This window comes from Notolabrus celidotus, chromosome 10 (assembly GCF_009762535.1).
Source record: "Notolabrus celidotus isolate fNotCel1 chromosome 10, fNotCel1.pri, whole genome shotgun sequence".
Classification (NCBI taxonomy): domain Eukaryota; kingdom Metazoa; phylum Chordata; class Actinopteri; order Labriformes; family Labridae; genus Notolabrus; species Notolabrus celidotus.
This window is the reverse complement of record NC_048281.1, coordinates 14851146-14878789: the sequence shown is the minus strand read 5'-3', so window position 1 is coordinate 14878789 and position 27644 is coordinate 14851146. Positions and strand designations below refer to the sequence as shown.

The following is a 27644-nucleotide window of genomic DNA, read 5'->3' as shown; positions in this document are numbered from 1 at the left end:
GGATATCGGTGTGTTGGCCGATATCTGATAGTTCATTTTAAAGCCAATATCGTCCGATTCCGATAATGTGCTGATAATATCGTGCACCCCTACAACAATCCTGCTGAAATTACAAATTGAGTTAATTAATTTAAGCAGTTATGTAATCTTGTGATATTATGATAAAATCAAATAATTACAGTTTCAGTGGCATTATTTTTAACTGTCAACTAATGTTCCTTGAAAAACAATTCACATTTTGAGAGGCTAAGTGTAGAGGCCATGTGAAAGATTTAAACTCTTTTTATAACATCATTGTATTCATTTCGAGATTTAAACTTGTTTCTCTGAAAGTGGATGATCACTGTCTGCTGGAGAAGCGGCTATGGAAACACCATCATCAGGAGTGGGCTGTCTGTCTGATATTTATGGTGCTGATTTAGCCTAAGGTGTCCCCAAGGAGTGTTTGTCCTTTCTGCTACTCAGAGAGACCTTAACTGTAATAGTCTGATTCATCGCTGCTTTGAGAACTCTACTGTGCCACGGTGTGAGCGCTAGTTGTGGATAGCGAATGAGTAGGAATATGAAACTGAAAAAGGTGGTCTGTTAGGTTGGCTTTCTGATAAGGATTACTTCCCTTTTTTAAGAGGGACTAAGAGAAGGAAAGTACAGAAGCAGAACACTTTAAATCAAGTTAGAGTTATCCAGTATGAAACAAATAAGCTCATGGGAGAAACCTTTTTAACTTTCGACACAGAAGGGCAAACCTCCTCTTCCTGAGTGTGCCACAAGAGCCTTCATTAAAGAGGCAAACTCAGTGAGAGGGTCCACCTCATTCAGCTTGAAATTATTCTGCAGTGAGATCAATGAAAGTCAGCAGAGAGCAGGAAATCACTTTGGCTTAATTTAGTTCTGTTTCCAGGGTCACATAACAAAAGCTAATTTTCTGACTGTGGCAATAATTTCCCCATGAACCACTCGCTGGCATACACTCTGGTATTTACTGGAGGTTGTGTTGACTGCTCCTCATCAGGAATTTCTTGATGACGGTTCTTAGCCCTGAACGATTGCAGAGGAAAGTGCATTGAATTGCAATATTTCCAGGGTGGCCCATTCTTTGTTTAGTGCGGCATTGATTTATCAATCGAGAGCCATTTGAGCGTGTGTTTGTAATCCTGCAGATTACACAGGAAGTTTGTCTGAAGGTTTTTATTTGCCTGTCAGGGAAGTTGTTGTCATTTGTAAGGCAGCTATGTTTTACAGCAACGCCGAAGCTGTTTCAGATGTTTTGATCATTTCGAAGGCAGCACAATACATTTCAGCTGGTGCAATGTTAACAGTCTGTAAGCTTTGGGACCGCTGAGGGGAGGGGTTTGTGTGAGGAAAAGTGTAACACCAGCACAAGCTACGAGAAGGGACGTGACATGACATTAAAGTACTCTACTGTAACATCAAAACACAGTATATGTTAAGATTCGATATTCTGCAATATATCAAGGTGCAACAGGCATTCTGAGACACCGTAAAAGCATAACATCAGCACAAGAGAAGAGACGAGGCGAGGCGAGACGAGACGTACTAGTTGGACCTGACAAGATGAGACGTGACTTGACGTTACGTGATGAGGCGATACGTGATGTGGCGAGACATGACGGGACGTGATGTGACGTGATGTGATGAGACGTGATGTGGCGAGACATGACGGGACGCGATGTGACGAGACGTGATGTGACGAGACGTGACGAGACGTGACGAGACGAGACGTGATGTGACGAGACGTGATGTGACGAGACGTGATGTGACGAGGCGATACATGATGTGGCGAGCCATGACGGGACGAGACGTGACGTGATGTGACGAGACGTGACGAGACGTGATGTGACGAGACGTGATGTAACGAGACGTGATGTGACGAGACGTGATGTGGCGAGACGTGATGTGACGAGACGTGATGTGACGAGACGTGACGAGACGTGATGTAACGAGGCGTGATGTGACGAGACGTGATGTGGCGAGACGTGATGTGACGAGACGTGATGTGACGAGACGTGACGAGACGTGATGTGACGAGACGTGATGTGACGAGGCGATGCGTGATGTGGCGAGACATGACGAGACTTGACGCAACGAGACGTGATGTGACGAGACGTGATATGACGAGACGTGATATGACGAGACGTGATGTGACGAGACGTGATGTGACGAGACGTGATGTGACGAGACGTGACGAGACGTGACGAGACGTGACGAGACGTGATGTGACGTGATGTGATGAGACGTGATGTGATGAGACGTGATGTGACGAGACGTGACGAGACGTGATGTGAGGAGACGTGATGTGATGTGACGAGACGTGATGTGACGTGACGTGATGTGACGTGATGTGACGAGACGTGAAGTGACGAGACGTGATGTGACGTGACGTGATGTGACGAGACGTGATGTGACGTGACGAGATGTGATGTGACGTGACGAGACAAGACGTGACGAGACAAGACGTGACGAGATGTGACAAGACGTGACGAGACAAGACGTGACGTGACGAGACGTGATGTGACGAGACGTGATGTGACGAGACGTGATGTGACGAGATGTGATGTGACGAGACGTGATGTGACGAGACGTGATGTGACGAGACGTGATGTGACGAGACGTGATGTGACGAGACGTGACGAGACGTGATGTGACGAGACGTGATGTGATGTGACGAGACGTGATGTGACGTGACGTGATGTGACGTGACGTGATGTGACGAGACGTGATGTGACGTGACGAGATGTGATGTGACGTGACGAGACAAGACGTGACGAGACAAGACGTGACGAGACGTGATGTGACGAGACGTGATGTGACGAGACGTGATGTGACGAGACGTGATGTGACGAGACGTGATGTGAAGAGACGTGATGTGAAGAGACGTGATGTGACGAGACGTGATGTGAAGAGACGTGATGTGACGTGACGTGACGAGACAAGACGTGACGAGACAAGACGTGACGAGACAAGACGTGACGAGACAAGACGTGACGAGACAAGACGTGACGAGACGTGACGTGATGTGACGAGACGTGACGAGACGTGATGTGACGAGACGTGATGTGACGAGACGTGATGTGACGAGACGTGATGTGACGTGACGTGACGTGATGTGAAGAGACGTGATGTGAAGAGACGTGATGTGACGTGACGTGATGTGACGAGACGTGAAGTGACGAGACGTGATGTGACGTGACGTGATGTGACGAGACGTGATGTGACGAGACGTGATGTGACGTGACGTGATGTGACGAGACGTGATGTGACGTGACGAGATGTGATGTGACGAGACGTGATGTGACGAGACGTGAAGTGACGAGACGTGATGTGACGTGACGTGATGTGACGAGACGTGATGTGACGAGACGTGATGTGACGTGACGTGATGTGACGAGACGTGATGTGACGTGACGAGATGTGATGTGACGTGACGAGACGAGACGTGACGAGACAAGACGTGACGAGACAAGACGTGACGAGACAAGACGTGACGAGACAAGACGTGACGAGACAAGACGTGACGAGACAAGACGTGACGAGACAAGACGTGACGAGACAAGACGTGACGAGACGTGATGTGACGAGACGTGATGTGACGAGACGTGATGTGACGAGACGTGATGTGACGAGACGTGATGTGAAGAGACGTGATGTGACGAGACGTGATGTGACGAGACGTGATGTGACGAGACGTGATGTGACGAGACGTGATGTGACGAGACGTGATGTGACGAGACGTGGCGAGACGTGATGTGACGAGACGTGATGTGAAGAGACGTGATGTGAAGAGACGTGATGTGACGAGACGTGATGTGACGAGACGTGGCGAGACGTGTGCATGACCTCCACAGACAGATCTGTAGCCCTGCTCATTAGACTTAACAAGCTGTTGTTTTTTTTTAAATGTCCATCAGTCCAAGGTCAAGTGTCATAACACACACCTAACATGCTGCTCTGAAGGTCCCAACATCACACCATGTGATTAACAGAGCCACAGGCTGTTATTAAGTGTCCAGAGATGCTTGTGCATTCTAAGTTGTGGGTTTTTACTTCAAAGGCACTACAACTACTGATTTGAATATGAAAATAAATACACTGGTTAAATACGTCCACAGGAGAAGCAATAGTAATTGACATTTATATAAATAACCCACTAGTTGTTTATAAACAACATTGCAGTGTGTCATAAAGAACATTGATAACATGAAAATATTAAATGGTTGATATTAGGGGTTTAAGGTGAATTTTGTGGTAAACCCAGACCATAAAAGTCTTTCAGTGCACAAAGACCATGTTTAATTTATTCTATGATAACTTAATTCAAGCAAGACTACATTTTTGTAAGTGTAAAAAAAACTGATGTTTGTTTGTACAGAGATTCCTCCAACCATTGCTAGGTCAAATAACGGTGAAAATAATCCAGCCATTGGAAACATTTCAGACTCAGACAAAAGAAAAGTGTTCAAGGACACTGACTAAATCACTACAGGCCAGTGCATCAGACTGATGCGGATTATCTGTTCCTCGACATTCTGCAGCTGTCAAAGTATGATCTCATGACTACCGGAGTTCCTCCAAGTGGGACGGCGGTCTGATGTCTCACCTGTCCTTGTCTGACCCTGCTGCCCCTCCACTAAGCCGTCACTTTGATTTACAGACCCACCAGCAGCAGGAGGAGCACAGTCAGGAGAAGCTAATGGTGTGGAAATGCTGAGAGAGCAGCAGGAATCTGAGTGGGGCAGTATTTCTTTAAATGTGCGCTGTATAGGAAAAGAATGGAAAAAAAGTGTATTCCAGTTATTCTCTCTGTCAGACAGTGGACATGACAGGAGAATCTTTTCTTTTTATAACAACAAATGTATCTCCTGTTCTCTCCCGGGGATTCGTTCTGACACAGCACTATTTCTTTTCATTCTTCGCTAGGAGGCAGACAGCTGGGAAATCATTGAGGGGCTGAAAATCGGTCAAAGCAACGTCCAAAGGCCTGATAAGCACGAGGGGTTTATGTTGAAGAAGCGGAAATGGCCCCTGAAAGGCTGGCACAAGGTAAGATACACTGGCTAAGAGATACACATACGCTTTTGTTGCTGTTAAAAAAATTCAAACACGACTTTCTGTCGGGTACAGTGCTGTTGCTCAAAGATGAATAATTTTTCATGCTCCTTGCTCTACTTTCTCTGTGCCTCTTTTACAAGCAGACTGGGTATTTCCTGTAAAGTCATCATCTCTTATTCAGTTCCTCTTGAATTCAGTCTCTGTTCTTAGTCTATACCACAGATCACACAGAACAAACACCCTAGAGCTAAACATGAGAGAATAAACAGGACCAAGTTTTGCATTTATATTGGATCCACAATATTAACAAGTCTAATGTGATCAATATTCAATGTCCGTCCTTCCTGTTGTGAAATTACAGATTGTATTTTTCTCTCTGTTCTTTCTGCAGCGTTTTTTCGTTTTGGACAATGGTATCCTGAAGTACTCAAAGTCCCCCATTGATGTAAGTAACCCTGACTGTAACCACAGGCAGAAACAGGGCAGCCTGGCCTGACATCAGCTTGGCTCTGCAATGAGTCAGCAAAAAACATCTGCAACATGGGTCAGGATGTTCAATGTTTTTCAGCACGCCATGTCACTTTGCTGCAGAGCCAGAGTTTTACAGACAAAATGCAAAAATGTAATGTGACTGTGAGGACTCTGAAGAACAAGGCACTGTGGACCTGTCATACTCACTTATGTAACAAAGTGTAATATTGGAGGAGTGCAGTTTATTATAAGTGATAATTTGAAATTGCAGGGGTGTACTTGTCTCATGTATTCTGTTTTTAGGGAGTGTGTTTATTAATCTATTATCTATCCAATAAAGGGGAAAAAGAGCCCACAGAGACATTGTTGTTTTAACCTGAAGCTCAAAACCAAAGATATTCTGAAACTATGTTAGCCGTCATATGTGGGCACAGAAAGAGGAGACCGTTCATAACAGAGGAACTGTCATGAACTCCTTTTGCACCTAACATACATTTCTGTCAGATGATATTTGTCATCCTTCACATGTGTTTGCCTAAACTAGCTATTCATTATTCTTTTTCAAGTTATATTTTTAGGGCATTTTTGCCTTGATTGGTAGGACAGCTGAAGAGAGACAGGAAAGGTGGGGAGAAGAGAGTGGGGCATGACATGCAGCAAATGGTTGTGGCCAGAAATCTTTGTGATGAGGACTATTGCCTCTGTACATGGGGCGCTTAGAACGCTAGGCTACTGGCGCCATTATTCTTAATTATGTGAAAGTGAAAATTATTCAGATACAAAATATTTTTTTTATCCCTTTTAAGTTGGATTAGTATTAATTACCTCTTGCAGTGGCAGAAAGGTGAATGTCTCAAACATGTTCTTTATTAGGTTAACATTTCTTCCAAACTTTATTTGATTTTAATTTTAACCCCGAAACTTGTTATAATTTACGAGTTTATTATTACAGTATGGATCAACCGCTCTTTTATTACAATGTTACAACGTCAGCATAGCAGACGCTTTTATCCAAAGCGACGTAAACGAACAAAAACAACACAAGCAAAGATCTAGACAACAGGAAACAAGATCAGTAAGATTAACAAAGTGCTTCAAGTCCAAATAAGGATTTTTTTTTATTTTTTTTTAAATATGGATCATCTACAATGAAGCAACCAAACAATTTAAGACCTTCCATTATCATCATCAACAATTAACTTGTCATCACCACAATAATTACCAAAGTACCAAGTGCTGGGTCACTCCAGAGCTGAACACAGATTCCCAGAGTAGAGCAGGACAGTGTGAGTCAACTGTAGCTGGAAGACACGATCTGCCACTGGGGACAACAGAGGAGAACCGTCTAGCTAAGTGCATAGTGCTTCCTAAAGAGCTGGGTCTTTAGCTGTCTTTTGAAAGTAGAGAGGGACTCTGCAGATCGAATGGAGTTGGACGATTCGATCTGCAGAGATCTATTTTATGAACGTATATGAGTATTTAGTTTCATCCCAAATGTGGAAATTAATTTTCTAGACTTGTCTCAAATTTGCCACATACAGAATGATTTCTGCAGAAGTAGCCCATAAAAGGCCATCACTCCGACATTTCACTGACTGTCAACAGTTGCTTTTAAATTTAGGCGAATCAAGTTTTCAATCATTGGTTCATGCTTTAGCTATTATCAAACGTTGGGATATTATTTTTTATTTTCCAGACTTTAAAGAGCTGAAGAAGTTTGTTGTAAATGTAACATGGGTTAAAAATAAGATCAAGAGAACTGTGCTTTGAGTTACTGAACATCTGGTTCCATTATTTGTCTTAGATCCAAAAAGGCAAACTACATGGCAGCATCGACGTCGGCCTCTCAGTCATGTCCATCAAGAAGAGGGCGCGTCGCATCGACCTGGACACGGAGGAGCACATCTATCACCTGAAGGTAACACTGAGGGGAAGAGGTATAAAGGTCTTCAAATCAGTGATGAGCAGGAAGGGAAAAAGGGGATAAATCTTAAAGCTGTATGTCCTCTTTCTCTTCAGGTCAAATCTCAAGATATCTTTGATGCCTGGGTGTGCAAGTTGCGTCATCACCGGCTTTACCGACAGAACGAGATTGTGCGATCTCCCCGGGAGGCTACCATGCGAACGTTTCCTCCCCCGGCTGCCATGGAGTCCCCACAACCTGCCTCAAGTGTGGTGCGTGAAGTAAAGGTGAGTCCTTCCACTCTACTCCCAGTCAGTTTGGTTAAAAGAATGGTTGCAAATCATGAAAAATATCAGTTATACATGTTTTGTGTAACCAACTGTCCAAAGACTCAAGATATTACATTTTTAATCGTATAAAATAGAGGCAAGGTACAAATCCTAACATTTAAGATGCTAGAACAAGACACCGTTTGACATTTATGCTCGAGAAATGTTGTAAATTATGAATACTTTAAACTCATCAATGTTTAATGATTTCTACAGAGAAGACCGTAAGTGTTAAATCACTGATTTGATCCTGTGACAGACTTTTCCAATCAAAGCAATCTGACATATCTTTTGTGAGTCAAATTTTAAAGTACAGACTCCCTATAATCTCAGCAGAGTGTGATTACTTATTCAGGAACACTTTATCATGGGGGAAAGAGTGAGTAAGTGTCTGATTCTTTTTGTGCTGGAAACTGGGATAGAGTACAAAATAATATGGTGATATAAAAAGAGGAAGTAAAAGTCCCTGAACATCCTCAGCTGCGTCAAGAATACTTTATGGTCAGATAGGATTGTATCTGCCACTCTGCTCCTGTCTTCACCTACACTTGATAACTTTATACCTCTCACTTTATGCAATCTTCATCATGCAGTCTAACAGTGACATTCCCAATAAATATGGTGGATGGTTTGTGTTCAAGTCAGTCTGTTCTAGAGATATCTCACTGATGAAGTTACACTGATGGGTCTGTTATTGTATACCCTTAATTAGGGTAACTAAAGGTTATGTTTTTATTAGTTTGGTTTAAATCTTTGTTCTTCATTAATGTGTCAGAGCTGTGTGTGTGAGAATGCAGCCACAGCAGGCTCTCCTGGGACCGTGACTCTGAGCTTCATGGAGACTATTAAAGGTGATCAGTGAGATCTAGATCCAGAGCAGCTGGCTGCAGTCTGATGAGCTCTCCCAGAAGAACAGCTTAAATGAGAGACTCCAATCCAAGAGTCAGACTTAACTGATACAACAAAGACTTAGGACTGTCGAGGTGTACTGAAGAGAGCTTTTCTTTGGTGCATTGTTACAGCTGTGTGTGTTCATGCAGCTCTTAAAAGCAGATTATACAGCACATCCCTTCTGTCATGATTTTATCCAACCAGCTGAAATTAAAAGTTAGTTCTGTGACGATTTGAACTCGTACTCTTGGCACATGTTGTTGGGGGATCAGGTAACTAAAGTGAAGAGCAAAGAAGATCTGAACAGTGTGGTGTGATGGATAATCTAAATACAGATGATGGCTGTTTCCGAAACCGCCTACTATACTAGCAGTACGTACTGATTTGTCCAAAATTCAGTATGTAGTAAGTAGTATGTGAACAAGAGCAAAATCTGCAGTATGCCAAAACTCCCCGGATGTCTACTGATTCAGGAACATATCTCAGTATGCATCGGACCAGTCTGCCTCGCGTACTGTTTCCCATAATGCACAGCGCTCGTTCTGCTTTTTCTTTTTCCTTATTTTTTGATGGGGGGAATCCATTTTTGGGTGCTGTGAAAGTTATCAAATTACATATAAACCACTTCCTAACTTTTTTAATCATAAATGGATGCTAAAGAAGCATTTTATTTATCGGCTTCGCCGTTGTTTACTTCCGCTTTCCGAAACCGGAAATCCAGCGACGTCTGGCCCAGCATGCTGCATGACAGATCGGACAGAACAGTCATACTACATACTAAATTCAAACGCAGTATGTAGTAGGCAATACCTACTGCCTACTACATTAGTAAGTAGTATGTAGCAAGCCGTTTCGGAAACAGCCGATGTCTTTATTGTCTCAACTGACCTGGAAATACTTTTGGACCTTTGATTGGACAAGGAAGTAATTCAAAGATCCTAAATTGCAGTGTCATTATTAGACCACTGGTCGAAAAGAGACCATACTCATGTTACTTTATACCTGCTCCATTTTTTTGTTGAGGAAGAAGCAATTTCCGTCTCATCACTGTCATCTCTCTCTCTTATTCTCCTCTATCCCTCTTTCCAACCCCAACTGTGTCAGGGCAGATGTCTGTCTAACATGAGTCTGGGTCTGCTCAAGGTTTCTGCCTGTTAAAGGAAGTTTTTCCTTGCCGCTGTAACTATACTGTGAGGTGCAATGCTCATGGTTGATTAAGATGAGATAAGATTGAATCCTGTCAGTAAGAGGGGATTGGATCTTATCCTGTTTTGATGTTGGGTCTCTGTTCATAATTGAACACAGAGTACGGTCTAGACCTGCTATGTTTGTAAAGCATCTTGAGATAACGTTTGTTGTGATTTGGCGCGATACAAATAAAGATTGATTGTTTGATTGAATTTCTCTATCCATCAAAAAACATCACAAGAAAACAAAACAATAACTTTTAGTTGCTGCCCAAATCTAGAACAGTCGTTCCCTCACAATGTCAGTGAAATTGTATGAACTACTGCTGAAAGCTGTGCAATACACACCAGTTGATACTGTTATGAAGTCTGGGACAGAATAACCACATTTTCCATGCGTGTCTGTTCCTGTTTTTGCCCTACAGCAGGCTAAACCTAGCAGTTTGCCATGGCCACCGGTTGCCCCAAGCAGCAGCAGCAACAACAGCCTCCCCGCCTCCTACAGTAACGGACAGAGCAAGGTGGCTGCTTGGCTGCAGGAATCAGAGGAGATGGACAAGTGTGCAGAGGGTAAGTGCTGTTTTCTTCTTCTGCTGTGATCAAATCTGATCCCACAGAGAAGATTAAATCTGTCCTCAGGGCCTTAGATAAGTCCTCTGAACCTTGGGAGGAACATTTATAACCAATGTCTGACACGTTGAACTGGATGTGTTTGTGCTTATGTCGGTTGTGAATTTGATTTCCAGAGCTTGCACGATGCCAGACCAGCCTGACTGAGCTGAGCCGGTTACTGCAGAGTCTGGAAATCCTACAAAGGACACAATCAGCGCCCAACTTTACAGAAATGCAGGTAGAAGTGAAACACAAACGAAGACACACACACATGCACAGATACAGAAAGTGTGGGAAGCTATTTAAAGATGTGTGTGTCTGTGTGGAACTGTGCAGGAGCCTGTAGACCTCAGGTAACGATGTAGGTGTGTCTGTCTTTGAGAAGGTACAGTTTTTTATAACCCTTGTAGGCACCATCATTATCCAACTTAGCAGACAGGCTAGGCTCGAACATACAAAACACCTGCAAGCTTCTCTATCTGATCTGCACTGATGAATTGTAAACTATTGATTATGTTTGGATCTCTGCACAGCAGTTCTTTTTAAACAACATACATTCTGTTTGCTTCAGTGTTTTATTTGCAACTCATTTGTGGCGTTGTTGTCTTTTTTTGCCATGTCACTGCAATCAATCTGTGTGCTAACTTTGCTTTAAATGTGATGTGCTTTGTTCTGTGAACCATGCTTTGCACATTTGGATCCATGTGTGCTGCAAAGACCAATTGTGTAGAAATGTCAAAGAAAGAAAAGCGCTTGAACAGAAGATGGAGAACAAAAAGTGTCGGCAAAGACGCAAAATTCCAGCTCCAGGTATATTTCTTTGAACTTTTGCTCTGCAACATTAAACACTCAGGAACACGTGGTTTTTTATTGTTTTCAATTTGTTGAGCTCCGACATACTACTTAGTCAATTTCCAGTGTAAAAGATTGTAGTTACTTATAATACTTGATGCTTCCTTAATAGCCACATTAAAAAGCAGTTCATTCAGTTAATTCATTCTCGCATATCTGGTTTAAGATCCGTAAAACATACTCACACTGCTCTCAGCACTGTTTTCTTTTTTTGTCCCTGTCTCTGTCTTTACTTTCGTATGTGCTGTGACATGGATCCAGGTCCTCTTGTAATTTTCCTTTATTTTGCAGATATGTTTGTTTGTGCATCATGTGTAAAGACACAACCTGCTTTCATTCAATTTTCAAGCTTTTTTTTTTTCTCAAGCAGCCCTATTAGTTAATACTTTGTTTTCACACAGCCCAAACCGCCCTCAGTAGTCTACTTTAGAGACTCTAAATGTCAGGCAAACTCATTAGGCTTGGAAATATCTCAAACTAATAAGAGAGGAATATCGTTAGTTGTGTTTAATCAAAGTGCAGCTCTTAATATCCACTACTGATTCCGTTTCTGGTTCTGTAGGACCCTCATGATATCATTGCTGTTTGACACTTGTCCTCTGTGCTCATTGTCCCTCTCCAGGTCCCTCTGTCTGCCAGCATGTCCCCTGTCCGCCTCCACTCATCCAACCCAAACCTCTGTGCGGAGCTGGTCGACTTCCAGCCTCCCGTCTCCCGGCTGACTGACAGTGTAGAGTGCGCCGGTGATTACATTAAACTTCAGGAGGATTTCTGCACCATCGCTCAGAAAGGTATGCAAGCGGCATTCTCAGCTGCAGCAACATGGGTTCCTCAGTAGATACGTCCATTTCTAGTTGCAACTACAATGCAAAGTCTGTCTCAGCTATGATGTCATTGCACGTGGCAAGGCATGTGGTTAGCTTTGAAGAAGTAACTTGACAAAACAGACTGTCTCTTGTAAACACACATCACACTTTAGACATTTATTTCCTGTCTCAAAATAACCTTGACTGCCTGCCCAAGCTCTGCTCAAACAGTTTATCCAGCTCTAGAAGATTATTAGCATTTCAGCCTCCCTTAAGCAGATTTTTGAAACATTATTTAATTGCCAATTATTTAGTTCACTCTGTTATTTGAATAGTTGATTTAAGTGGTTCCAGCTTCTTAACGGTAAATGTTTCCTTATATTCATAGTTTTATGTTATCTTCAATTGAAAGTGGAACCTGTGAGGTTTGCATTTTCAACAATTTTAAGACGTTCATAAATTACACATTGAAATTCACTGCAAATAATGAGTTGGTAGATACACCTGAGGAAAAAGGAAATCATAGAAGGGTTTTCAAATTCATTTAATTTTGGTCACCCAGGCTAACTCAAGGCCTCACTATCTTAACTGAACGTAAGTGTTTGTAATGGTGAAATAAAATGTGTATTATTCATTAGAGTCTTTTTAAAGCTGGCGTAGGTAGTCAGACTTAGAAACACTATTTGTTATACTGGTTAAAATGACCTGTCCCGATGGCAATCAATACATAATGTGTTCTTAAAAAATAGTGAAAAAAGCAGCTATCTACAGCCGGAGTAAACCTGGGAAAACACCAACCAATCCCTGCCATCAGGAGCCAAATTATGAAACCAATCAAATCCTGTCCTGCCGTTCTGCCCGCCTCCCGCGCTGTGCTTTTAACTTTCACTATAGACAGAGTCCAGCAGAAATGCTACATTCAAATTCATGCTAGTTTTCTGTGACTACCAACCCTAGCTTTAAGGTACTTCAATATGCTTCGAAAGAAAAATGTACCTAAAGACAGAAGAGAAACTAAAGCACAGGATTAACTATTTAAAGCCGTTTTTGCATTCTGAATCAAAGTATCAAGATTTGCATGTCCTGAAGAAAGAGTCTTCAGAGTCTGAGAAAAACCTTAATTTTACAGTTTGATGTTTTAAAATATCTGTTGTTATGTCTCTGTGCAGTCCACTCTCTGCTGAAGTCGGCTTTCAACACGGTGGCCATCGAGAAAGAAAAGATCAAACAAATTCTGTCAGACCAGGAGCAGACGGATCAGTCAGCACAGATCAACTCTCTCAGGAAGTCTCTGTCACAGGTAAAGAGCCCGCTTTCACACATTACCCATGATGCAGCTTTCTGTTAGGATTAGTCAAACTAAGACGTATTTGGCTGCGTCACATTTGCAATGTTAAATACGACGCTGTATTAAGATGTAATTACCGGAGGTGATTCAGACATTACTGAGGAAATCATCAGAGTCATTCTAGCAAAGTGTCTGTAAAGTCAACCCAGTGTTATAGTAGTCATGTTGTAAGACGCGCTCATGGTGACGGTCTGTCAGCTAAACCACACAAGCTGCAAACATGCTAATCCCGATGAAAAAATATGATGTGTGGAAAAGAGATCACCGGCAAGTGAGTAGTGAAAGTTCAATCATCTTTTCCCATATTAATTGGTTGAGAGAGAAATGTGCGGTGCAGTTCATTAACTGTGCTCCTTAGGGCTGTCTCTCTACTCCAGTGATTTAATTGGACTGTTCCTCGGCTAACAGTTGACATCATTTTAGTCAAATGTTTCTGCTGCTTTATCTCTGCTTTGTTCCTAATTGGAGGCTTGTGTGACAATGTTGTCGCAGGCTGGAGGTCAGGCTTTAATGGCAAGGCTCTGTGGGATGTCTACAGGCTGGGGTAATTGTTGTCACAGAGACAGCTGCTTATGTCAACGGTTCAGATTACAGCCTCCTTTTTTTCATAATTTCACCTTCTTCTTTTTTATATAGACATGAAGTTAAAGCTCCTGTGAGTTAAAGCTAGCATTGAAACAGACTGATATCAATACTGATGCCTCTTTATAACATTAAAATGTCAAAGAGAAAATATCTTCTATGCTTCTCACCCATGCTGCGGGGTGCGTGTCAGAAAAGATCATAGACAGCACGCCAAAGAAACAGCAACTTTAAAACTTGTCCATGCAGAATATAATCCATATGAGTAGCATGTTAGACATTTAAAATAAAGATAGATGAGATTTGTTTGTCAGACAAAAAATACACCACTTACACATATACAGAACAAGATCAGCCAATGATCGCTCTCCCTGATTTGTCCACATGGGGCACCAAAATCAACACAGACAACAGGAGCTGTAAGGCAGCTATGACTGATAGTTTTTATATTAACTATGGCCATGAGTTACAAAAAAACATCAACTCAATCAATCAATCAATCAATCTTTATTTATTTATCTATTTATATAGCGCCAAATCACAACAAACATTATCTCAAGGCGCTTTTTCAAACACAGGAGATCTAGACCCAACATCAAGACAGGATATGATCCAGTCCCCTCTTACAGACAAGACTCTGTATGATCTCATCTTAATCACCCATGAGCAGAGAACCTCGCAGTATTTATCAAGTTACAGCAGCAAGGAAAAACTTCTTTTAACAGGCAGATACCTCAAACAGAACCAGACTCATGTTAGACCGCCATCTGCCTCGATGAGTCATATCATCTGACTCTGCTGTTCTTCCCTGGTCTCCATGACAGACTCAATGCTGAATTCATCAGGGCTGGAAAAATCAATCAGGATGCGCCCTACTTAGAGAGTTCTCTGTGTATTGTTAATGGAGCACAAATTTGTTCCATACCACTCAGCTATTGAACATGTGAACTACGTGTAGATATAATAAAATGGTCTAATGTGATAACACCAACTCTGTCATTATTCAGGCCCTGACCCAAAATGCAGAACTTCGTACCAGACTGAACCGCATCCACTCTGAGTCCGTCCTGAGTGAGCAAGTCGTCAGTGTTAACATCATCTCCACGCCTGATGAGGTGGGTCAGCGCGGTCAGTGTGTTACTGGCCTGACTAATTTTTGTCTCTCATATTGATAAACTTCCAAGGCTGACCAGTTTCAGTGTTTGCCTCCTACGTTTGTCAATTGCATTATTGATTCCTGTCCTTACATATTGATGGTCTCACCAGAGCGATGTGGCAGGTAAGCTTAGCAGATCATTATTCTATGCACAAACTGACACCAAGGTTAATGGAAAAAATGACTAATTAGAAACGGATGGAAGCTCGCCCTTTGGCAAGGATACACCCGCTGCTACATTAACTCTGTGTCGTCTTCTGGTGCTGTTTGGATTTGCTCGGGTCAGTTTTGGTTCGTGAACGTGTCGTCATCGCAGTGACAGAGCCGTGAACGTCTTGTGTGTTTGCATGTGTTTGCCTGCAGGAAGGGGAACAGATGGGGATCCCTCTGACTCAGCAGGCCTCTAATGAGAGCCGACTCTCCATGTCGGAGTCTGTCTCGGAGTTCTTTGATGCCCAGGAAGTGCTTCTGTCAGCCAGCTCGTCGGAGAATGAGGTACAACAGAGGGCATTTGAGAAACCGCTCTTTATAAAATGACAGCAGAATGGAGTCTGAGGAGCGAGGCTGTGGAGGAAGCGGATGAAAGAAGGATGGGGGTTAAAGTAGCCCCCTGCTGCTGTGGTGCTAGATAAAAACATCTCTGTGACGGGTGTATGCGGAGCTGGAATTAGTCAGCAATTAATGAGGGCAGCATGAAAAGCAGAGATAGAGCGAAACGGGAAAAAAAAAACGCAGAGTGGCTCCTGTCCAATATGCTCCAAGGCTCAGGATTGTCTCAGCAAAACATCCCTCCTCTGCCTGGTGCTCTTGATTTGTAGCTTGTAGCCTGGTTAAAAAGGTACTTTGGTGCATCACTCGAAACCATCACTCCTTCCCTCTTCTTTTTAAGCTCCTGTGAACACTCTGCTCAAAATATATGTGGTCTCTGAAGAGCCATTAAGCATTGTTGCTCCCCAGGCACGCATCAAGCTCTGTTGAAGGATTACTCACACAGGAAATTCATCAACCACCTGTCCTTTAGCTGCAGCAGCAGGTCCATTCAGACCTGTGTCACACTGTTAGTCAACACTTCACCAGCAGCAGGTGATCGTAAGGAGGTTACTGATGCTTTAACAGGCTGCTTTTCAGAGGCGTCAATGACCTCTTTGTGTTTGCTAAATATAAAGCATAAAAGTGCTGCAGTGTCTCGTCCTGTGATTGCTGCAGTGGGACAGATAGCAGACCGATGCTGCAGTTTGTTAGCCACTGGCAAACTGCAGGAACGGCGTGTCTGTGTCTTTGTGTGTGTGTGTGTGTGTGTGTGTGTGTGTGTGTGTGTGTGTGTGTGTGTGTGTGTGAGAGATTCTGATCAGCATCTGTGTTGTGCTCCTCTGCACTGACTCACTCTGCTCCGTACCTGTCCCCCCCCTCGCAGGGCTCAGACGATGAGTCATACGTCAGCGACGTGAGTGATAACATTTCCGAGGACAACGCCAGCGTGACCGATAACGTCTCCAGACAAAGTAGGTCCAATACTGCACCGTCACGAGTCAAGCATCCATAGTCCCTTTCTATGAGGGAGGGAAAGTTAATACAGCGAGGGGATCCCACACTGTGGATGCCTCCTTTAAGATATACACACACATGCACACGCACGCACACTCACAGTCTAGTACGTTTTTAGCAGGCTCATTTATCAGTGGGGCTGAGGCACTTGACTTTGCAGGGTTGCTCCGTGCCAAGGGCTTCTCTCTAACTTTATGAAAGCTATCTGTGCAAGGAGAGATGGGATCCCCCTCCTCCATCTTTGTCACCAACCACGCAGCCTAATATACAGAAGCATCTCACTGAGACGGAAGAAAAAAACACATACTGTCTGCAGTCTGCAGAGGTAAACATGTTTACAATGTTACATTGAGTCTATCATATCATAGATTTGTGCAGTATTTCTGTGGTTGTAAATTAGTTGAGCTTCAGACGAGTCTGATTTGATATTTTAATATTCTTAGTCGTGTCATTATTATTGCAAGTCTATTTCTCCAACATTTTGCACATCAAAACGAAGACATGAAACAGGAGTTGCAGAACATTTGATAACCTTTTTACCATCTGTCTTTTGAAACTTAACGTAATTATTTACAAATGAACACGCCATCATTCACTTTGGAGGGTTAGAAGCAAGGAAGTTTTAAAAATCTAATAAAAAGAGCAAGCTGGTGGATGCAAGAACAAAAATCACATTATTTTCTAACAGTTGCTGCATAAAGTCTGACCTTATTATAGGTTTAATGTTGTCAGTCCACTTTGTCCAAATCCTGTCAAATCTTTACTTTTGGACTTTGAGGGAAACTGAACACCTCCAATGTTATATATATATCATACAACTTGAATTTCCTCCCTCTCATTCATCAATAACAGGAGATTTAAGCTACTAATTTCTGACTGAAGCATGAAAATATTACCTTTATGAATGTTTCTGTAACCAAACATATAAAGAATATAAAGTAAGTTATCACATCTGAGTGCAAGACAATGCTTTGTCTGTCTGATTTGTAAATGCTGGATGTCAACAGCCAAATTCATCAATAAAGACTGACTGTCTTAAGTTTGATGTTTTGGGCCCTAAAGCATCAAAGTGATGTGTCACAAGTTAGTTGACACTGACACAGCCAGTTGACACAGCATGCTTTATACAGACTAATCCAAATATATCACATTTATGGAGAAAGTCTGTGTGCTGTGTCTAACCAAAACTAAGAAACATGATCATATCACTTCTTCCCCTGACTTCCAGTATGATTCAATATTAATGAAACAATTAATGTGAATTTCTCATCGTGAGAGACTTTACTGCAGCGCGCTGATAACCAGAGGGGACAGATTGTCTGCAGCGATTGTCTCGAGGCACTTAAATGATCAGAGCTAAATGAAAATTAGTTTTTGAATCTTTTCTTAAAACACTGACTCATTGGATAGAGCATCCTAATTCAACTCTGATCATCTCCACATGTCTTTAATTTGATGTAACTTGTATTGACTTCACTGAGTTTATTCTGGTCCAGTTTGTGTCTGCTGTTGAATGATCAAGTGAGGAGTTTTACAGACTGAAAACCGATGCCTCTTCATGGCCTTCAAAAGTAAACAAGACCATCAGAGAGACGACTGGTTATACCAGTACAGTTATTTTATACGCATGTCTCCCCTCCCACTGGGAAGGTGTCAGTCAGGCTGATTAGAAGCACACTGCTGAGACAGCCTTTTGAAAAACGCTCCACTCCAAAGATTTGATGCGAGTTGCATAAATGCTACTTTATAAATGTACAGGACAAGATCAGCCAAGAGATTCATTGAGACATACTGAAAGTTCCTTACTGGAGCTTTAAAATTGAAACTACAATGAAAACTTGTGAATATATTTTCACTATTTGTCTAAAAAAAAAGCGAATTTTCAGCCAAAAGTGGCAATTTGAAATGTCTCTTTTCATCTAGTCATCAGCTGGATCTGCTCAGATTGATTCAGTTTGCTGTCAAACAAGAAAATACAACAGTTTTTGCTTTATTGTCTGAAACATCTTGTAACATCTTGTTTTTTTTTTTAAAGAGCTACCGAAGTAAATACTGTTCTTATAAGTGTGTTATTAAGGCAATATTCTAATTTGAGCAGCATGAATCACAGATAATGTTATACCAAATGTGGGTGGCTAATTACGAGGTCTTTTCCACCCAGTGGCAAATGGAGACTTTGCTGGCAGCGCCTTCCGTAACGGTCGGCGCCCCTGCCTGTCGGCCCCGTGTCCCGACACCAGCAACATCAACCTCTGGAACATCCTGAGAAACAACATCGGCAAGGACCTGTCCAAAGTGTCCATGCCTGTGGAGCTCAACGAGCCCCTCAACACCCTGCAGCGCATGTGTGAAGAGCTGGAGTACAGCGAGCTGCTGGACAAGGCCGCTGAGACCGAGGATCCTTTTGAACGCATGGTAACAAAGCCGTCAGACACAGACATGCTGTCATATCCCATTTATCTGGTTTGGTGTTTCATATAGGGAGCGACTGAGATTTTACATCTGCTTATAAAAGAATCTGATGTTTGCTCTGGAGTGATTCTGTAACTTTCAGACATTTCAAATCCCTGCTTGTATTTGTGTGTCCATCATACCTGTCCATGTTAATGTATGAGGTGACATTGCCAGTCACAAGCACACATAAATAGTCTCACTCAGAGGCCATCGTCTGTGACGCTTCAATGCAGCCGTCGACCTTGAATCCTCCTATTTTTATCTGTCTCCTTTCCTCTTTAACAATGTCCGATGCATACTAATGTCTGGCTTATTCCTGACAAAGCTGGCTGCTAATATGAACCCGTTAATCCTCTTCTCTTTTTGTCTGCTGTGTTGTTTTGACTCCGACAGGTTCTCGTCGCTGCTTTCGCTGTCTCAGGCTACTCATCCACGTACTACAGAGCAGGAAGTAAGCCATTTAACCCGCTACTCGGAGAGACGTATGAATGTATTCGGGAAGACAAGGGCTTCTGTTTTTTCTCAGAACAGGTAAGTCTGCACAGACTGTTTGATGCGTTTGAAACAGAAACATCATGTGGGATACGCAGTTATTTGCTTGGTGTCTCAGGTGCTTAGACAGCCTTCTGCAGCTTATTTGTTGGACTGGTTTAGAACAGTGGTTTTGGCTTGTGACTACCCAAACACTTTGTACATGTAATGCCTTTAAAGCCATTTGTTATCCACCTAACTGCTGACTGTTTTTACTCCTTACAGCTCTAGGGTTTAATGTCACAAGAAAGAATTCTGTGATTTACAGAAGTGCAAAGATTAAAGAGATTTTTTTGTTTTAAAGCAGAAGTTTGAAAATCAATATTTGTCTAATTTTTCTCGAAAAACTGAGGCATTCCGTTTGGTCAGACTACCTTATCGCCCACATACAACCCAGAGCACTCATATTCAGTGTTTCTACTGCAACAAGAGCTCCAGCACATGGATTTACCCAAACAAATCACTGCACACTGACTCTTATTTGCATTGAATTTGCACGGCTTCGACTCACTTTTCACTGAAGCCTTGATTACTCAACTACAGAAACTAAAGCTAAAACAATACACAGATTATTAATTACTGTGCAGTTTTTGTCATCATGATTATTCTTTGTCAATAATCTCAAACCCTAAAATATTCTGTAATCAAGCTCAATAAAGAAAAAAGACAAATGATGTCTCGTAAAACTACTCGGCTCATCAACCGTGTGACGTGTTTGGAGGCTGACAGAGACGTATGTGATGTATCATTTCAGCAGCTGTCAGCTGACTCTTTTTGATCTCATCTCTCTAAGGTGAGCCACCACCCGCCCGTCTCCGCCTGCCACTGTGAGTCAAAGAACTTCACCTTCTGGCAAGGTGGGTGACAAACCTCATTAGTGAGAGCTTCGTCTCATGGGAGCACAGCAGAGTCTGTCGGCCTCATTAAGACTCTTTCATGAAATTTACCTGATTCAAAATATTGTTTGATTTATGTGAAGAAAAGCTAAGTCGTCGGTTGATTGTACTTTGTTTTTCACTTTTGGTTTGTATTTCCACTGTTTTGCTTTTCAGATGTGAGATGGAAAAACAAGTTTTGGGGGAAATCGATGGAGATTTTACCGATTGGGACCGTTAATCTCACGATCCCCAGGTAACTGATGCTTTGAGTAGTGATTAAAGTGGTCATAATGCTGCAGTCATGTCATATCAGATTAATCAGAATTATAAACTGTGACTTGTAAATAACATCCACTGGCAGGTCAAAATTACATTGTTTGGTCAGGCAGTCTTGTGATACTTGTCTTTAGAAATCCAAAACAGAACAGAAACATCAGAGTTGACCGTAAACTATTCATAAAAGCTAAATCAAATGTTGCCTTAATTATATTTTAATCACAATTTCTTACCTGCTCAGTCACTGTAAACTAAGCGGCAACCTCCGGTCTCAAAATATGAAGCCCATGCGGAAGTGTTATAAACTGCAATTCATCGAGCATCCACTGGAGGCTGGCTGCAGAAACACCGGAAACCACATACACACCAATTCAAAAAAGACGATCTTTGCAGCATTAATAAACATGTTTACAGCCTGGTACAAAAAACGGTTTAGGTCTGAGTAGCTCATTTCTCCATCGACACACACTGCACGGGGGTGAATTTTTTTCTAGCGACAGCTCAGAAGATATTAAGTTTATGAGTTTTGCATATTTAAGGACATGACTGACAGACAGGAACACTGCAGTTGTTGGCAAGGAGGCTCAAAGCCCGCCTCTTTACATCACACTAGCTCGACAGCAGTTAGGTTGAGTTCAACATTTCCGATATGACTCCCGCCGACGATTGGCTTAAAAACAGCGCTTCAGAATCAGATGTGGGACGTCACAGATACTACATCCATTATTTATACAGTCTATGGTGCAAACATAAAAAATATAAATAATAATAATCTTTATTTATATAGAACTTTTCAAAACATGGTTTCAAAGTGCTTTACAAATAAGAAAGAACCTAAAGGACAATAAAAGAAATGTGAGGAAGTCAAATAAAAGGAAATAATTCAATGTTGGATGAATGAAAACAACAAAAGATTAAAACAGTAAAAAAACAGAAATATAAACTATTTGAATCAAAAATAAATAAATATAAAATAAAATTAGAACTTGATTTCCTTGAAAACTCTAATATATTCATAAAGCTAAGATGTCTTATGTGCCAGAAACTGAAGATCATTTAAGAATCACTTCATCTGATAGGCTGTGTGTATTAGTTTGATCAGCTGTTATTGTGTATTTCAAGGTTTGGAGATCACTATGAATGGAACAAAGTCACCACATGCGTGCACAACATCCTCAGTGGACGGCGGTGGATCGAACACTACGGAGAGATCACCATCAGAAACACAAAGAGCAGCGCCTGTCTCTGCAAACTCACCTTCATTAAGGTACAACAAACACATCTCAATCACTGCCATCATGTTCTGGATCTGAAAGATGGACTGAATATGGAAGTAGAGAGATAACCACAGGGTGTTCGTCTTTCAGGGAAACTACTGGAGTTCAAATGTGAACGAGGTTCAAGGATTTGTGATGGATCAAGAGGGGAAAGTGATCCACAGGCTCTTTGGGAAATGGCACGAGGGTCTTTACTGTGGAGTCCCACCTTCTGCCAAATGCGTCTGGAGGCCAGGTAGGGAGGATTCTTAACCCACAGGAGCTTTGAGCTTATAAATCATAACCAGTGGATGGTAGAGAAATAAAAGTGAGTTGATGCTTAGTGCCTCTTGTTGATGTTCCTCTCCTCTTCAGGCTCCATGCCCACAGACTATGAGCTGTACTACGGCTTCACCAGGTTCGCCATCGAACTGAATGAGCTTTGCCCCGAGTTGAAAGATGTTCTCCCTCGTACAGATGCCAGATTCAGACCTGATCAAAGGTATGGCTCCTAGCAGAGATCAGATGTTTCTCACATAAGATAACAAAGCAGCAGTCTACTGGTCAAAATATAAAATGTGGTCTTTGTGTGACACAGGCATCTAGAGGAGGGAAACTTAGAGATGGCATCGTCAGAGAAGCAGCGGATTGAGGATCTGCAGAGAACCAGGAGGAAGTGGAGAGAGGAGAACGAGGTCAAACAGGAGCCTCGCTTCTTCAAGTAAGCAGGCCAAACACTGACCTGATGGATAAGAGTCTGAACAATTACAGACATAAGTACCAGGCTGGATTCTTTAGATCTACACGTCAATACCATGTAAACACGTTCCTGGTTTACACGATAAGTAGTATGAAAAGTTGCTGTCAGACCAGATGTTTGTTAAAACCTTCTTTTGTTCATTTGCACTTCATGAGTTAAATTAACTTTAACTGTTGATGTCAAACATTGTGAATCTGGGTGATACACCCATACTGAACAGCCTTTAATAGTAGAACAACATGAAGCAGCATCTCTCCAAGGGCCTGGAATAAATTGACTTCAGTTTCTAAAGAATTTCATTTTTCAATGAAAGCATCTTCACCAGCTCAGAGAACATCTCCCTGATCAGTCACAACTGTTGCTTCTTCTTCTCCTCTCTTGCAGGAAAGTGGTGGATGCCAATCACCGGGAGAGGTGGGTCTCTAACAACATGTACTGGGAGCTGCGCAAAAACCCCGGCTTCATCAACATGGAACCGACAGCGAACCTGTGGTAGCACATGGGGGACACCATGTCCGTCATACCATCATATCAGAAAAGAAAGCAGTTAACCTATGCACAACAATGTGTTGGGAGACACATGCTAATGAAAAGACATCTGTGTGCATGGACTGCAGAGCTGCAGGATGGACAGACACCCAGCAACACTGTCGAGGCTTTGTGGCACTGCCACAAGATCATCCATCCATGGAAACATCCGGAAGGATCAACTTCATTGTGTTTGTGGAAGCTGGGTTGTCAGGGTGACAACGGTACCACTCCTCTGTAGATCTCTCCTCAGCTCCTTTGACTTTTGATTATGTCCTTGCCTTAAAAAAAAGCCGAACAAGTCACACAATCTAGCGCTTTGTTAGTCTAAGCCATTTGATTTCTAACGGCAGTTTGGGTTAGATTAGTCTATAAATGTAGACTTTTGATTACCTATGATATCATGCATGTTTAGAGAGCAGCTTTCACCGGCATCAAGCCGCATTTACTATATCATTAATTATTGTAGAAAAAAAAAGAGATATTTTTATAAAATATCCTGGACTCAGAATTTAGTGAATAGCATTATGTGAATTGGCAGATTATATTTATTTTTGCCTTTTAATACTGTTGGATCTATGTGTTAGCAGTGCTCTCTCTCTCGGGAAACCACTCATTTAAAATTAATCTGGGCTGCAGTGGAGGAAGTACGGTGTCCATAGATGGAATTTTTAATGAACGCTCTGAAGCTTTCAGAGCCGATCATGTGGTACACTGAGAGGTGGGATTAAAATGAAAATCCTACTCTGCTGTTTTGGACATGTGATCAAGACACACCTACAACAGTTACAGTCATCTTTTTTTAAATCGTCATAAACACAGATGAATCACAGGGGTTCAGTTTCTCCTCAGTGGAATAATGTGTAAATAGAAGGAGACCCTCACCAGCCCCGCCCCTCTGTCTAATTTTAAACTTTGTTACACGAAACCGTCTCCTCTGACTCACATGGTTACATAAATACACACAACTCCCTCCTTATATAGTGGGCACACATGCTGTCTGTCTGACTGTGAAGCAGAAAATTGCTTTTGTCTCGGTGAAGTTGTGAATTGTCACAAAGAATTGGACCCAGTTGAAGGTCTAAGAAAAGATTGTGTTGGAGGTTGGAGCGATTGTAAAAACCCACTGAGACATGATTAGTTTCAAAAATAAGACTTGGTGGGACCACTTGAGGAAAAATGTCATATTTACAGTTTGAGGCTCATTTACGGTGTATCAAGCTACACAAATCCAAACCTGAAGATGTAATCCTTTCCAAAACGACAGAAATTGACTTCATTAGATTTTATTTTCAATTACTCAGTACCTTTACAGCCTTGAAAAATCCAAAGTAATGTCTTAATTATTTATTTGTTCCAACTTATAATCAAAACTTAAACTACAGGGAACACTGAAAGTAACTGTTCTCATCTGTGAGACTCTTACCAACATCTGTTTGGTATTTTTCATCTTAAATTAGCGATTTTATTAATCGAAATAACAAATGAAATCCTGTTTTTTTTCCTATACATATAACAGTTTATTATGTCAGCACTCCAATGAGTCACACAGCCACAGTCATACGGTTACTCCATTATGAAACAGAAGAGCCACCTACAGGTTGAAACATGTAAATGCAGTTTCTGGATACCACAGATGATGAGTTTTAAGATGTGAAAGCCAAACAAGCTTGTGCAGTAAAATCTAACTGCTTTAATGAGTCTGATTCCTCAGAGAATTTACTGCTAGAGTCTGGGCTTCTGCAGAGCACCAGTTACTTTTTTGCAGTTTGTGTATTTATTGCAAAGCAGATAGCTTTAATGTTTTTAAACCCGTGTCCCGATTCTATGTTACAGACTAAGAAAACATGACAAGGGGCTTTTGATCAAAATAAACCAGATCAAACTTATACTTCCTGTCATCCATTCAGGACTGCAGAGTGAGGATACAAAGGGAGAAAAAAGGTGAATATAAATATCCATCCTGTGTGCACTGTTTGTATGGTACTGTAGATTACAAACCAAAAAAGGTAGTACTGCTTTGCATCCATATACTTCTTTTTTTAAATGTACTGTAGTGCTTTTGATTTTCTCTCCATCACAAACTCAATGCTACAACTCATCAGTTTCACTTGCTGTGCCTTAATGCATTTATCAATGCCTCACAAAAACACTACTGATTAGAAGATACGTCATCAACAAGGCAAACATTTCACATTATCCAGTCTCCACCTGCTTCAATCACAGGGAAAGAAAGAGTTCAGTGTGAAGAGGATGACAAAATGTCTTGGCTTGAGTTTTTAAAGAAAATATCTCGGACATCAGAAGAGAAAAAAAAAAGTTTGTTTGACTGTAAAATGCTTGCAGGGTTAAAAGATGTTCTGCACCGCTCTGCTTCTCTAACATCACTGTAAATACAGCACATTTAGAAGATGGGTCACTACTACAGAGGCTGATTCCTTTTCTTCCTCCTACATCATTTTAACAAGACTGAATCACAGCCGCTGTGTGTGGAGGTTGGGGCGATGCTTTGTTTGATCTCAGAGTCAGACTGTAGTGAAAATAAAAATACAAACCTCCTCATGCTTTCTTCATCTATTGTTCTACCTGCATGTCTAGACAACTTAGCCTGCCAATGAATGTTGCAGATGCCTTACAAAAAAAAAGGTTTTGTGTTCTCAATTGGGGCTCTCATATTTTTGGGTTTCTGGACTGACATGTATCACTCAGCACTGTGTCAGCTCTCTTACTTTCAAATCGATTTCCTAAAGGAGACCTTCTAAAGTGCAATTTTAACAAAGTACATATCTTTCCATGAACACAGTACACTGCTGCTATATAGTGCTTGTTCTAATAAAACTGTAAAACTCAACTGATGACCTGTGTGGTTATTATGTAAGAGATGGGCCATAAAGTGAATCCGTGTCCACATTAGATTTCACTGTTAAAGGCTATCGAGTGAACTTTAGCTCTATAAAATGGGATGACAGTGATGAGTCCATCTTCAGGGTGAGGTTGCTCATATCAGAGCACAGTCCTGATCAAAAGATTTCTAGTAGAGATCAAACTCCTTCACAGAGAGACAGCTTTAACTAATACTTAGATCCTCTTTGCATCTTGAATGCATTGCCATCACACTGAACACTTGAACACTGTCTTCTATGACAGCACTTCTTACAAGTTTCTTTACTCTTCTGGCCTTGCATGCCTTAAATTAGAGGATAGAAGAGGACACTGGGAAATAGAGCAGACTGCCTTCTCCAAGGACTGTAGCAATTCAACCAAAAGAATGAACCGGCGCACTCTTTAGCAGCACTTCTGACGATTAGAGCAGGTACACTTTCCTTATCTAATCAAAGAGGTTAGGGTCAGGGAGTGCTTTAGAGAGTTAAAAGGAAGCAGAGACAGCTTTTTTTTTTATCTTTCAGAATACTACACAAGCATGATCAGGACAGGGTAAGCAAAGAGAATACATACCGCTTTGTCCACAGGGGGCGCCAATATCGACACATTGAAAAGCTCCTCATCGGTGCATCATGTGGGGTTGTATGTTAGATAATATGAAACATCAGATGGTTGGTAGTTATTAAAGGGTTTTTGGGTGCCGGCTTAGCCCGATAGTTAAGTTGAGTGCCCATGTAGCGGTTGGCCCTGGTTAGAATCCAGCCAGCGGCCTCTTTCCCACATGTCAATCCCCCACTCCCTCCTGATTTCCTACACTATCCACTGTCCTCTCCTCTATAAATAAAGGGGTAAAAGACAAAAAATATAACTATAAGAAAAAAAGGGTTTTTAATGAATGTGCTGCTATTCTTAATTATTCTTATTTGGTTGACTTTAAAAACACAACTGACGTAATAGCAGAATTAACGTGCATTTCGACCAAAAGTTCCGGGGTCTTTTAGCCCCCAAGAACTACTTTCCCCGGAACTAAAAGGTTCCTGTGCCCCCATTGTTGTCTGCGCCTAATGTAAGTTAGAACAAATGTAACACATGTCAACAAATTGTTGAGCCCTGAATCCACACTACCAAATATCACCCCCAAAATAATTAAAATCAATGAATGAGTGTCCCATGAATATATTTCTTACTCTCTTTTGTATAATCGATTCGTGTAACACGTCTCTTAGCCATTAACCCACACAAATCAAGAGTGAATGAACCGGCACACAGGCCCTGATGTAATTGCCTTTGTACTAATACAGCCGGACGTGCAGCCTCATGAATTGA

General features: G+C 41.7%; 1 protein-coding gene across 4 annotated transcripts in view; it reads left to right on the top strand.

Annotated features, from left to right (window-relative positions):
• The window catches only part of osbpl6 (oxysterol binding protein-like 6), a 49421-nt gene extending 23135 nt beyond the window's left edge, over positions 1 to 26286 (top strand). The window contains exons 3-23 of one of the 4 annotated variants that reach the window (XM_034694448.1): positions 4939 to 5061; positions 5462 to 5515; positions 7346 to 7459; positions 7561 to 7731; positions 10280 to 10421; positions 10598 to 10701; positions 11181 to 11273; positions 11938 to 12106; positions 13291 to 13421; positions 15059 to 15166; positions 15571 to 15702; positions 16622 to 16709; positions 18914 to 19167; positions 19600 to 19737; positions 20531 to 20594; positions 20790 to 20868; positions 22014 to 22158; positions 22259 to 22403; positions 22523 to 22649; positions 22746 to 22868; positions 23292 to 26286. In XM_034694448.1, the coding sequence (XP_034550339.1) occupies positions 4939 to 5061; positions 5462 to 5515; positions 7346 to 7459; positions 7561 to 7731; positions 10280 to 10421; positions 10598 to 10701; positions 11181 to 11273; positions 11938 to 12106; positions 13291 to 13421; positions 15059 to 15166; positions 15571 to 15702; positions 16622 to 16709; positions 18914 to 19167; positions 19600 to 19737; positions 20531 to 20594; positions 20790 to 20868; positions 22014 to 22158; positions 22259 to 22403; positions 22523 to 22649; positions 22746 to 22868; positions 23292 to 23403 (2616 nt within the window). In that variant the 3' untranslated portion in view covers positions 23404 to 26286. Of the gene's footprint in view, positions 1 to 4938; positions 5062 to 5461; positions 5516 to 7345; positions 7460 to 7560; positions 7732 to 10276; positions 10422 to 10597; positions 10702 to 11180; positions 11274 to 11937; positions 12107 to 13290; positions 13422 to 15058; positions 15167 to 15570; positions 15703 to 16621; positions 16710 to 18913; positions 19168 to 19599; positions 19738 to 20530; positions 20595 to 20789; positions 20869 to 22013; positions 22159 to 22258; positions 22404 to 22522; positions 22650 to 22745; positions 22869 to 23291 lie in introns of all 4 variants that reach the window. The other 3 variants (XM_034694447.1, XM_034694451.1, XM_034694449.1) reach the window with 3 other exon arrangements.
• The last annotated feature ends 1358 nt before the right edge of the window (positions 26287 to 27644 follow it).